A 13,227-nucleotide genomic window follows, 5' to 3' on the forward strand; every position below is an offset into this window, starting at 1 on the left:
ATGTTTTAAATTTAAAAAAATCTTAAAATTGTTATGTACAGGATAAAAGGAAAGAAATTATTGAAATTTCTTTAAAAAAATTCAAATTTATACTTATTATTTTTTTTAATTATACTTCTTTAAGATGCATTTTATTTAACAAAACAATTTTGCATTATTATTATTATTATTATTTTTTTTTTTTTGAGTTATGGTTAAAAATAAAATGTCCCGTACGTAAAGTCTTTAAGTCCATAATAAAAGCTCAGTAATTTTTTTGGTAGTAAAAATAATGATATTATTTTATAAAAATTTAAAAGAGATTTTAAGCTTTAAAATGATATATAACACTTCAGTAAAATTAAAACATTTTTTTCCACAGCTCTGAAGCCAAATACTGTGGAATGACACTACATTTTTTGTAAATTTGCAGTTCTTTGATTGAATTTGAGCTTGATTTGCATTAAAAAAAAAGAAGACTGCTGTAGGCTGCAAAATAGTTAAGTTTCCATTAATTATTAATTTTTCTGAAAGTTGTTTACTATATTTTAACGAAATAGTTAGGCATATTGTTTTGAGCATTTGAATGTTATGATTTTCTCTTGCTCCTCATGGTATTAGAGGGTAAAAGGTGGGGGTAAATAAACCTTGCTAGCTAGAAGACCACATAAAACACAAACTAATTTTTTTTTTTTTTTTTTTTCCATTTTTCTACACATTACTATCTGAAAAAGGTTGGCAGCCATGTACAGCTAATACCAAGATGACAAAATCCGTTTCAACAAAAGAAATTTTCTGTCCCAGTTAGTTGCCATTACATTGCTGGAATTCCATTACTTTTAACAAAGTTAGTGGTCCCTTGAAGTACATTGTAACAGGATTTCATTGTAATTAATTTCGGCAAAATTATCTTTTCATTATTTGTACATATACCAATCTTGATGTGCTTCAAGACGCCAACTATTTTTCCTTTAACTTCAACTTTAAAGTTTCTTAAGTTTGTTGTTAACAGTTATACTAGCAACACAGTATCAAAAAACTGCTTCAAACAAAATTATTGTTTAACACAGGGCTGGAATTTTTTTTTTTTATTTCTGTGGCTATTTCTATTTTTACGAATATGCAGGCTTAGAATGAAAATTTGGGATTTAGGCTTTTTGAAACAAATTATGCGGACTTGATCACAACATGGAACATGCCAAATTGGCAAAAGTTTGTTTCCATTGCCGAAATTGTTGTTGCTAGCTTTTGGATACTCAAACATAATTTCAGACTTTGATGGAATTTATTGCTCTTTAATGAGTTGAAATACTTATTTGGCAGGTCATTTTACTTTTCAATGGCTTAATTTAACAATTTGGAGGATCATTTAATTTTCAATGGCTTATTTTAATTATTTGGCGAAATATTTTTCGTTTCAATTCCGCTTTTAAACTTGTTTAATGGCTTGTCTCTGCATAAAATACAAAGTTTAGTTCAAATTTCAGCCACATTGCTTTTGGCAAGGTTTGATCGAGAAATAAGTGGTTTTAGCCGTTTTTTCAAGTGAAGCAAAAGGCCTCAGTTTTGAACTAATGAACTAAAAGTGCTTTGTTTTGCAAAAAACTTTGAAAACGCGCCAAGTGTTTCACGTTACGAAAATTCCTTTTCAAAAACTAACAAGCCTTTGACAATCAGATCTCCGCAATCAAAACCATGTAGTGAATCGTCATTTTCCGAAATTTTTAATTTAGCTCAGAACTCAAAAGTCAAGCTAGTGAGACCTTTGAAATAAATTAGCAATTATAGCATTTTACTCGTCTTTAGTAATTAATTAAAAAGTAATTAATTTTTTAATATATATATGAAAACTTACAAAATTTCGGTACCGTGCTTTAAATGTTTTTAATTCTTGCGGCCAAGAAGATGTTGCCAAGTAGAAAATAATGTTCGGTAAGCATATTCACCACGAAGGTACGATTCATTTTCAATCAAAATAATAATATTAATTAAATAAATTTCTTAAAATATAATAGTATGTACTAAAATAGATTTTTTCGTAAACTAAATTTGAAACAAATGTTATAAAAATCGATATTTATCGATTAACATTCCTCTAGTATCATTCATCGATTATTGGGAAAATTTGTTGTTTTGCGCTTCGTCTCGCGGTCTCGCTCGGCTCGAAATTGTGAAGTTAACTTGAAAGCCTAGGGTGGGGCATAATTTTGCGTTAAGTAAACTTTTAAATCTTGACAGCATCATGGAAGAATCAAAGCCTGCCAATAATGAAAACAGCGAACAGAAGAGTAATGATACTGAAGCTAAAGAAAAGACATCTAATGATATTCAAGATGCCGTAGAAGCTACTGAGGAGCAAACGCCTGTGAAAGAAATGAAGGCGATAGTTTTAACAAGCTATGGTGGAATGAAGTCTGTCAAAATTCTGAACAAGCCTGAACCTTCGCCTGCAGAAGGAGAGGTATTGATTCGTGTCAAAGCCTGGTAAGTTTAATTTTATGCTGTTGCGACTGATAGATACATTGATAATTGTATCTGCCGGTATAAACCTTTTTCTGAGATTGAAGTACAAAATTATTGATTAAAGGAAGAAATGAATCTATAATGTTGAATATATGTTGCATCTGTAATAAAATGTACTTCCTTGTCGAATTTAGAGCAGAAATTTTTTTTTTTATTTCGTTGACTCGGTGCAGTCAACTCTAGCTCCTGCCCTCCTGAACTAAAACGGCGTAGTATCTCAAAGATTTAATTTTTGACTTTGGGTAATCTTCCAAGCATATGTTTTTCTTTAAATTAGTGTTCAGTATGAACCAAAAAGTGAATAAATTATTTTAAAACTTATAAACCTTTATGCAAATTTTAGAAATTTCAGATATGCAAAAAAATTAGAGGGAGGGGGGGGGGGGTGAATGCACGGTATTTCCAGATCAGTCAATTATCTGAAGCAAAAACACAGGCAGAAATCAAAGTTCAGGATTTTTATGTACTATTTGCTTGAAAAATATTGTTAAGATGGATGTATTTTTTATGTGTTTGCAGCGGACTAAACTTTTTGGACATAATGATGAGACAAGGCACTATTTTCAACCCTCCAAAGTTGCCAGTGATAATGGGATTTGAATGTGCTGGCGAAGTTGAAGCCGTTGGTGAGGGAGTGCCCGATTTTCAGGTAATAATAGCTACGTTAATATTTTGGTTAAATATCAGGCAGTTCATGAAGCAATCTTTTCACTTTCTTAGGATTACACTTGTTTCATTGATATTCTTTACTTTCATAAAGTTGAGATTTTATGCACTTTTTATTTTTATGTAACAGAAAGTCCTTCCTAGCCGATACCAACCATTGGTTGTTGAGCCATTAGGTGACATGCTGACCAGTATAGATGGGCCTAATTGAAAAAGGTTGTCCGGAAATTTTTTGTAACGGAAAGTACACAAAGGTGTTGTCATGAAATTGTGATAAGTTTGCAACTAAGGATTAAGAATTTTTCAGTACTCGAGTGTGCTGAATTAATGATTATAGGGTTCTACACTAAATCCTGAAATTTCTGCTCAGAAGTTTTATAATTTGCTTCATGTTCTTTTTTTCCCACCCAGTTAAAGCGTCTCACTAAGTTTGCTCATTTTGGGAACAAAATTTTTTTCCTCCCAAGATGGCAAAACTGAAAAATTACCTGGATTTTAAAAATATACAAAGGAACAATATAATTTTGTTCATAATACAGTTAAGACTAAATGAGACCATATATTTAAGATTTAATTAGGTTTCACAATAAAAATCATTTGATAAACAATTTGAAATAATTCAAAAAAGGTTGGAAATAGATAACCTTTAAAAGTTGCTTTGGTAATGTAATGTTGAAAAGAAAAAAAAGAAAAATTATTCAAAGCAGGGCTGCAGAATCAGAAAAAATGAATGACTCTGTGACAGGGTTCGCGGATACATATCAGCAGGGGTCTGTCCAGGATTTTTCACAGGGTCCGTTTTTTGTGAAAAATCAATTTTGTGACAAATGATATAATTTTGTAAAAAATCAAAAAATTTCGCAAAAAAAAAATTTTTTTTTGTTAAAACGAAGTTTTAGAATTTAGAGATGGCACAAACTGCATCAATTACATTAAAAGTTGAGTGTTTTCCTCTTCTATGTCGAGAAAATCATTCTGTTTTTTTTTCTGATATTTGGTGGGGGGGGGGGGCATCGCTCTTTCAAGCATCAATATTTATCTACCATTCTACATTATGTTAAATTATACTAGATATATTTCTGTGCAGTAGTTAAAATAATTGTAACAAAAATTTAAATAAATAAAAAAAAATCAGAATAGGTTTCAGCATTCAACTTTTTGACCCAAGACACTCTTAAAAGGCACAGAATTTCGTTTAAAACTTTTAAATTCCGTGATTTTAACAAAAATAAAAAGATATTTCAATTGTTTACCTCTTAACAAAGCGTAATAATCATTAAAAATTCGAAAAATCGGATTCCCATAGCGGATGCAAAGAGATTGCAATTCTCAAAGTGAAGGCATCAAAAGTATAAAAACGGCTTGTAAAAGAAATATTTTTTATAAAATTATTTTAAAATTGCATTTTAGAGTCCTATGATAAACATATCAATAAATCTGTGGAAACAGTTGACCCAAAAAATAAAATAAAATAAACCATCTATTTAGCATTTTAATTTTTGACTCATAACAGAAAATGGAATTTTGCTTTAAAAACTTGAAATGAGAGTTCTAACAGAAATAAAGAAACTTTTCATTTATTTGAATCCTAATAAAGCAAAGTTAGCTTGAAAAAAGAACAAAATATGATTCTCATATCGGATGTTAAAAGATTGCATTTTTCAAAATGTAGACATCTAAAGAAAAAAAAAAGGTAATTAAAAGAGTTTATTTAAAGTTAATCATCCTTGTGTTAGCATCGAAAAATCAAAACCCATATAATTTTCTCCCGAAATAACAATTAAACATGGCACCGCACCCAAAAGGCTAAAAAGGCAAAATGATGAGAATATTTTCTAATCAAGTCATTATAAAGGTTCAAAGCCAGAGGCTAAGTGGTGATAATTTTGAAGTTGGTAACACTATCTGAAGCGATCATATTTTTTCCTCACCCTTACTATCCCTTTGCAGTTCTAAGTTCATTTCGCAGATATATATTATTATTGTTTATTAAATCATGAGCAGAGAAAAGTGCTTACCAATGCCTTTTCAGCAAAGTTTACAAAAACACCGCCGCTAATTAGCTGTGATAAAACAAACAACCATTATATTTATTTGGCAGTAGCAATTGTTTATCGCTTGCAGGAGCATCCCAAGAGTGCCATTTTTTTTTTTTTTTTCAAAATTAGCTGAATTTGTATAAGCTGATCCCTCTAATTTGACTTAAAAAGAGGTTCCAAGAATTATCGGTTTATACGCAGAAATATGCGTTATTTTGCTTTCAGATTTGCTCTTTCAATAAATAATTTGACAGATCCGATCTTGTTTATCAGAATTTTGTGAAGAGTCCGTTTTGTTTGATCGGGATTTTGTGAAGGATCCGTTTTGTTTGATCGGGATTTTGTGAAAGGTCTGTTTTGGTTGATCGGATTTTTGTGAAGGGTCCGTTAACGGACCCAAATATCCTCTGGCCAGACCCCTGATCAGTCGATGTATATATCACGATATATATCCAATATTTATTTTGAAAGTATCATGTTACTTTTTTATTCTTGATATTTATTTTTTCAACTAAGGTATTTTTAATATAAAAATTATATTAATCATTTGTTAATATTGTTCATTTATTTTATAATCAAAAAGTTACGTACTATATTTTTATGATATATTTATACATCATTAATATAACAAAGTAATAGGTCATTCCATGTCAAATCAACATACCCATCTGACCTCACCATCTCAGATTTGAATGAAATTTGGCACATAGGTAGCATCCATGTAGACTAAGAAAAATGCCAAATTTCATTAAATTATATCAACTCATTTTGGAAATATGGCAACCCAAAGTTATCAAAAATTGACCAAAAAAGCATTACCTTGCTCCCTTGAAATATAAATTACTCCTCTCCTAATTGAACTAGAGAAATGAAATTAGTGTCATTTTGTTGCAATTGTTATGCAGTTTCTTGTGATATATAACAATGCATATGTTGTAATTGAAAAATATTTTGAAAATTTTAAATTTTAAATTTAAAAAAATGCATCTCCAAAAATTCTGAAAAAAATCCAGAAGATACAATAGCTTATTGTTAAATGTTACAAAAAGTTTCAAAATGGGAGGATAATGGGTTGATGGTTAAAAAAATTTAAAACTAAATTGGTTTTATCAAAATTCTGATATAAATGACTATTAATTTTGAGTAGTCTTTAAAAAAAATAATGAAGATACACTGTAAAATCCTTCAGTAGATTCTTAAAAAGCAAAATTTTATTCAAGAGCTAGCAACCAGAATTTTAATGGACAACATTTCAAAATCAACTTGGCTGATGCAACAGCTCCAAAACATTACATTTTACCATTTTAGCCTGGTCTTGAAAAGATGATGCAAGACCTAAGAGATATTTCTGTTTGGCTAGATGCCAAATTTGAGAGTATTTTTTTTTATTTGAACAATTCTGAACAATGTTGCATCAGCTAAGTTGATTTTGAAATATTGTCCATTATAATTCTGGTTACTATCTCCTGATTAAAATCTTGATTTTTAAGAATCTACTAAAGGATTTTACAGTGCATTTTCATTATATTGTTTTTCTTAAGAATACTCAATATTTAATTATTGTATATATTTAGTGTCAGAGAAGTACTTAGTTTTTTTAAGGTGTGTATATCTTGTTCGTTTACCAAGACAAAAGTTTTAAAGGAGTAAAATTTAAAATCATGGCAAGCAGTGGCCACTTTGTAACTGCACAGTGTTTCAATACCCTGAAGAAAAATAGTCATAGCATAAGGGATAAAAGATGATTAAGAAATATTACTTCTTGGATGTGCAATTTGTATCCGGAAGTTTCCAAAAATGCCAAAATTTGTGATAATTGCAGGAAAGAAATAGCCCATTTAAAAAAGAAAATACATCATCTTCCAGTCATTCTGAACTTCAAGAAGCAAGGTATGATTCTGAGAAGGAAGACCCAACTTTTGAAGCAGATTTCTTTATAGAGACATTAAATGCATCACTACAAGAACTAGGTGAGTCCCCTATTAATAAGAAAATAATTAAAACAAAAACTTATGCTACCAAGAAAGTGAAACAGTTACACTCAGCTGTGAAAAAGAAGTTATTTGTAGAAGATTCTTTGTCAGAAAGTGATGAGAGTGAGGATTTAAACAAATCTCTTTTACAAAACCTTAAAGAAAACTTTAAAATTTCGACAAGTCGAACTAAGAAATTAATGATTTTGACTTGCCTCCCTCAAACGTGGGGGGTAAGAAAAATTATGCGTGAATTTAATTCTCCTGGTTATATGGTTCATCAATCAAAAAGGCTACTTAAGGAAAAGGGAATTTTGGAAAGCCCGAATGCAAAACCAGGAAAAAATTTGTCAAAAGAAGTCATTGAAACTGTAAAATTGTTCTATGAAAATGACGATGTTACTAGAGCTATGCCAGGAGTGAAAGACTGTGTTACTATTACTGATGCAAGGGGAAACAAAACGAAAGTATCTAAAGGACTCATTTTATGTAACTTGAAAGAGGCATATGCATTATTCAAAGAACAATTTTCAAATATAGACATAAGCTTTTCCAAGTTTGCTGAGCTTTGACCAAAACACTGCATTTTGGCAGGACCAAATTGGTGCGCATGCAGTGTGTGTGTGTGTACAGTACATCAAAATGTGATGTTAATGATTGAAAATGCCAAATTGGAAGCCATTAGTGATGGCGAATTAAAAACCTATAAACACTGTATAGCAAAAATATTATGCAATCCACCATCAATAAATTGCATAATGAATGACTGCACATTTTGTCCAGGAGATGCGGCAATTAGGAGAATGCTAAGAAAGTCATTTGAGGAAAACATGATTGAAAAAATTACATTTCGTCAATGGTTGTATGTTGACCGTTGTAATTTAGAGACATTGCAGATAACATCATCCGAATTCATTGACCTTCTCTGTGATAAGCTTTCAGCTCTAGTAAAACATGATTTCATAGCTAAACAGCAGACAGCATTCATGAACCAAATAAAAGAAAACTTAAGTGAATCTGAGTATGCTGTCACGTTAGATTTTTCAGAAAATTACAATATGGTAGTTCAGGATGAAGCTCAAAGTTACCATTGGGCTAGTAATTATGCCACAATTCATCCTTTTGCAGTATACTACAAAAATGGAAATGAAATGAAGCATCTGAATTATGTTATTATTTCAGATTGCCTTGAACATAATACAATAGCTGTGTATACTTTTCAAAAAAAATTTATCAATTTTTTAACAAAAAAATTTGGAAATACTCCAAAAAAGATCTTTTACTTTTCCGATGGGTCAGCTGCCCAGTACAAAAATAAAAAGAATTTTTCTAACTTGTGCCATCATAAACAAGATTTTAAAATTGAAGCAGAATGGCACTTTTTCGCCACTGCTCACGGTAAAGGGCCTTGTGATGGCATTGGTGGTACAGTGAAAAGACTGGCTGCCAAAGCCAGCTTACAACGACCATATGAGAATCAAATCTTGACTCTTCTCAAACTGTATGAATGGGCAGATAAAAATATTTGTGGAATAAATTTTACGTTTAGTACACAAGAAGACTACATTTTATCAAAAATATTCCTAAAAGAACGTTTTAAAGAAGCAGTAACAATAAAAGGCACACAGCAACTTCATGCATTCATTCCTGTTGCATCAAGTCAAACTAAATTGTCAGTGAAAATATTTTCATATGATACAACCTCTTCTGAAGTATATGTCTCAAGATCCCAAGATAAACTGAAATTATCAGATTGTAACGGTTACATTACAATAGCTTTCGACAACAAATGGTGGTTAGGCTATGTAATGCAGAAAAATGAAGAAGATGACGAGGTTAAAGTTACATGCCTTCGTCCACATGGGCCATCCCCATCATTTAATTATCCAAGTAAACCAGATGTACTGTAGGTACATGTGACTGTCCTATGTGTAGTAAGTCCTGTGACTCCTACTGGAAGAATGTATGTTCTTCCTGAACATGATATTTCACAAAGCAATGAAGCCCTATCCAATAACACATAATGAACTTCCTTAGACTCAAGCGACAGTTATTTCTTAATTATTTTCCCGTCTTCATAAAAGAAAAAACTTTTATTTTAAATTATTTCAGTAATGATTTTAACTATGCAAAGTATATGACATTCTATATCACATGGAATAAATTTCAACTTTCTTCATCTCACTGTCCGAAAGTTGTGTTTTCTATAGCAAAGTAAGTTGACTTTTACTATAGTTGAAATTTTGATAAAACCACTTTAGTTTTAAATTTTTTTAACCATCAGCCCATTGCCCTCCCATTTTAAAACTTTTTGTAACATTTAACAATAAGCTATTGTATCTTTTGGAATTTTTTCAGAATTTTTAAAGATGCATTTTTTTTTAAATTGAAATTTAAAACTTAAATTTGAAATTTTCAAAAATTTTTTCAATTACAACATATGCATTGTTGTATATCACAAGAAAGAGCATAACAATTGCTACAAAATGACACTTATTTCATATCTCTAGTGCAATTGGGAGAGGAGTAATTTATATTTCAAGAAGGCAAGGTGATGCTTTTTTGGTTGATTTTTGATAACTTTGGATTGCCATATTTTCTAAATGCGTTGATATAATTTAATGAAATTTGGTATTTTTCTTAGTCTACATAGAGGATACCTATGTGCCAAATTTCCTTAAAATCTGAGATGGTGAGGTCAAATTTTTGCAAAAAGTGTGTTGATTTGACACGGAATGACCCTAATGTAATATTCCTTTCTTATTTTATGTTCATAAAATTATTCATAATGTAACAAATTTATTCATATTAAAAGTGCCTAATTAAATATTAAACATTGGTCAGAAAAAAAGAAAATGCCTTATGACTGTGCACCGCTTGATGCATATTTTTTATTTCTGAATCATATAACTGTAAGAGTAGATAAAATAGAAAAAAAATGAGTAACACAGTTAATGCTGAATCAACTCTATTAAAATGCTAAATGAATTAGATATAAATAATGAAAGAAAATTTTATTTTAAGTCAACATATTGTAATATCAAAATATATAGGGGAGAGTGGTGTACCTTGAACCTGTTTTTAGTTGATGATTTTTAATTTAAAAAATAATGCCATAAAACATTTATATACATATTTTCTACATACCTTTGACTGTTTTTTATGTCATATATTTTCTTTAAAGAATTTTATTGTATGGTTTAGAACTTATTCAGAAAAAACAAAAAACCTTCAATAGGTTCAAGGTACAATGTTGGTATTGTACCTTGAACCTAGGTATATTGTACCTCGAACCTAGTTGAATTATTCCTTGTGTATTTGGTTAATTAAACTCAAATTCATTAGGATTTTAACATTTATTAAATAGGAGTAAGTGAACATGTATTTATAGCAAATATTAAACACAAAAAGTTTGAAAGCAAAATATTGCCCCCCCCCCCCCCCCAAAAAAAAAAAAAACAACAACATTCTATCTTTGTAATGAAGCAGTTAACCAACATTGTACTTTGATAAATCAACGCCAAAAACCAGTTTTTGAAGCTGTCGTTCTGATCCACCAGATAATGTAGGATGAGTAATTTAAAAACAACATCACATTTCTCCAATTCATAAGTGTTTGGGTCCACTCTAGCAAACTTTTGGGAGCTTCATCTTTTTTGAGATATTTTACTTAATAAATATCATCGTCAATTGAGACAACTTCAGCAGCAAAGAATTTCACACTTTTTTTAGAACTAAGTTTTGCAAGAACAAAACTTCCACCTTCAATAACTGAATCATCAGGATCCACCAAATTGAAAAAAAAAATCTTCCTCGGGAAGCCCCACTTCTTCACATAAATCAGCCAGATCTGCATCAATGTCAGACTCTGAGCTGTCTTGAAAAATCTTTTTCACAGCTCTACTTTGGGATGCTTTTAATATTTTCTTAGATTTTGGCTTTGGTTGTTTTTTTCTTTTTTCGACTTCTATACGTTCTTTTACTGGAGTATCTGTCAGTATTAGAGATTTTCCTTTAGATCTTCCCTTACGTGTTTCTTTTCTTGGTAATGCTTTAGGATAGGGGCGGATGTCTTCTAGAGAGACCATTACTCGTGACCGTGAAGACGTTGGTGTCATAGGCTCTAGACCTAAAGTTGAAGTTGATGAGCTTCCTATAGATGAAGTTGAAGGTTCAACTAATGTAGAAGAAAGCCTATTTGTGTTTGATGCCTCAATTTCCTCAGATTGCATCGGTCGATCTGTAACATTTGAGGCCAGAAATTCACTTTTAGGGAAAATATTTTCATTGAGTGGAAACAACCCGGTTTTCTTAAACCCTGAGATAATGTTACTCGGGGTAAAAGCAAGTGGAAAGGCTTGTCCAACCAACTCTGCATTATCATAAATAGTTGCTGGGTTCCCAACATTTCCTGGGCTAATCATCCAATCATTCATTGTTGAGCTGAAATAAGTTTTAAAAGGACCGTAAACACTTCTATCCAAAGGCTGCATTTTGTGAGTTGTGTGAGGGTGGAAAGTCACAAGAGTAACGCCATTTTCTTTAGCCAAGCTAATTGTCTTTACCGAAATATGACTTTCATGGTTGTCCATGAGAAGAATCATTTTGTTTGTATTGCTCGCACCACTGAACTTAATAAAGTGTTTGATAAAATCAAAAAATAGATCTTCTGTTGACCACCCAGATGGATTTGCTCTTCCAATGGTTCGTGGTGGGGCTCCTTTTAGCATATGTTCTTTGAAATTTTTCCGTGGAAATATTAGCATAGGAGGGATAAAACCTCCTCCAGCATTGATTGCAGAATTCATTGTAATGTTTGTTCCCCTTTCTGCATTTGTCATACTCCCCACTTGCTTTAGTCCTTTCATGGCTAATATTTTTGGGGGAGTGTGAACCGTAGATAATCCGGTTTCGTCACAATTCCAAATATTATAAGGACTGATCTCCGGATGGTTTTGCAGTGCTTTTTTATAGTTAGTAAAAAACAGGGTGACATTTGTCTTGTTGAATGCAGTTGATCGCGCTAAGCTGGTTGCTTCAGGTTTCCTAAGAGACAGCTCTTTAGAATACCTTTTTCGAAACAATCGCAGCCACTCTTTGCCTGCCATTTTCTTGTCATCCCATGAAGGATCATACTTTTTTTTGTTTTCTCTAGCAAATTCATATGCTAAAACTCTGACATTTTTTAAAGTTAACCCATAGTGAAGATTAGATGCTTTGAGTATGTATTCCACAAAAAGTTTCTCCTCTTCTACAGTAAATACCTTTTTCACGTCATTGTTGCTTCTGTATTCAAAAGTATTTAAACCAGATGCTTTGAACTTATTGACATGTCTTAAAAGTGTTGCTTTGTCAACTCCAAAGTCTTTTGCAGCTTTGTAGGCTGTAAGCTCCTTTTTTACAACCTTGTTTACTGCCATTTCCAGATCTTCTTTACATATTGGTTGTCTTTTTACTCCAGTTTTGCTCCTTGGCATCTGAAAATTACAACAGGATTAGTCTAACAATAACAAAACAATACAAAATAACAATAACAAAATTCTGTTTTAAAAATGTTTAAGTCTCTAGCCTAAATTATATTTTAAATGACAGATGTTTGAACAGTATTATTTTCTAAATGTTTTTTTAAAAATAGGTTATAGGACAACCATATTTTGATGTTTCTAAGAAGTTTTTCTTGAAAGAAAATTTTGAACTCAGTATATATAGGCCTAGTATTATTTAGGCTATGGTTTTCTTCACTTAATAAAATGCAAATAGTGTTACCTAGACTACATTTTTGAAAAATAAAGAGTATTCGTCTTGACATGCTAGGCTGAATTGAAAATATTAAACAAAAAATACAGTAAGTATTGTACCTTGAACCTGTTCAAGGTACAACACATCACCTAGGGTCAAGGTACAACACTTGACCTATTGAGCAAAAATGGCTGCTAGCTCTTTTAAGCCTAACTTTCAAGTGACTCTAAGCATATGTAGTTGTAGCTAACAAAATACTTAATCAATTATGATTACAACTCTAAATGTATAAAAATTGATTAACCAGT

The 13,227-nt window shown here is 31.2% G+C and overlaps 2 protein-coding genes across 2 annotated transcripts in view; one reads left to right on the forward strand and one right to left on the reverse strand.

Moving 5' to 3' along the window:
* The window catches only part of LOC129216195 (nuclear pore complex protein Nup93-like), a 100,643-nt gene extending 98,756 nt beyond the window's left edge, over positions 1–1,887 (reverse strand). The window contains exon 1 of the mRNA XM_054850378.1: positions 1,835–1,887. The gene's annotated coding sequence lies outside the window, so the exon portion shown is untranslated. The remainder of the gene's footprint in view (positions 1–1,834) is intronic.
* A 244-nt stretch (positions 1,888–2,131) lies between these two features.
* The window catches only part of LOC129216196 (synaptic vesicle membrane protein VAT-1 homolog-like), a 43,093-nt gene continuing 31,997 nt past the window's right edge, over positions 2,132–13,227 (forward strand). Inside the window, exons 1-2 of the mRNA XM_054850379.1 lie at positions 2,132–2,463; positions 3,022–3,151. Of these exons, the coding sequence (XP_054706354.1) occupies positions 2,222–2,463; positions 3,022–3,151 (372 nt within the window). The 5' untranslated portion in view covers positions 2,132–2,221. The remainder of the gene's footprint in view (positions 2,464–3,021; positions 3,152–13,227) is intronic.

The sequence above is a fragment of the Uloborus diversus genome, chromosome 2, assembly GCF_026930045.1.
Source record: "Uloborus diversus isolate 005 chromosome 2, Udiv.v.3.1, whole genome shotgun sequence".
Taxonomy (NCBI): domain Eukaryota; kingdom Metazoa; phylum Arthropoda; class Arachnida; order Araneae; family Uloboridae; genus Uloborus; species Uloborus diversus.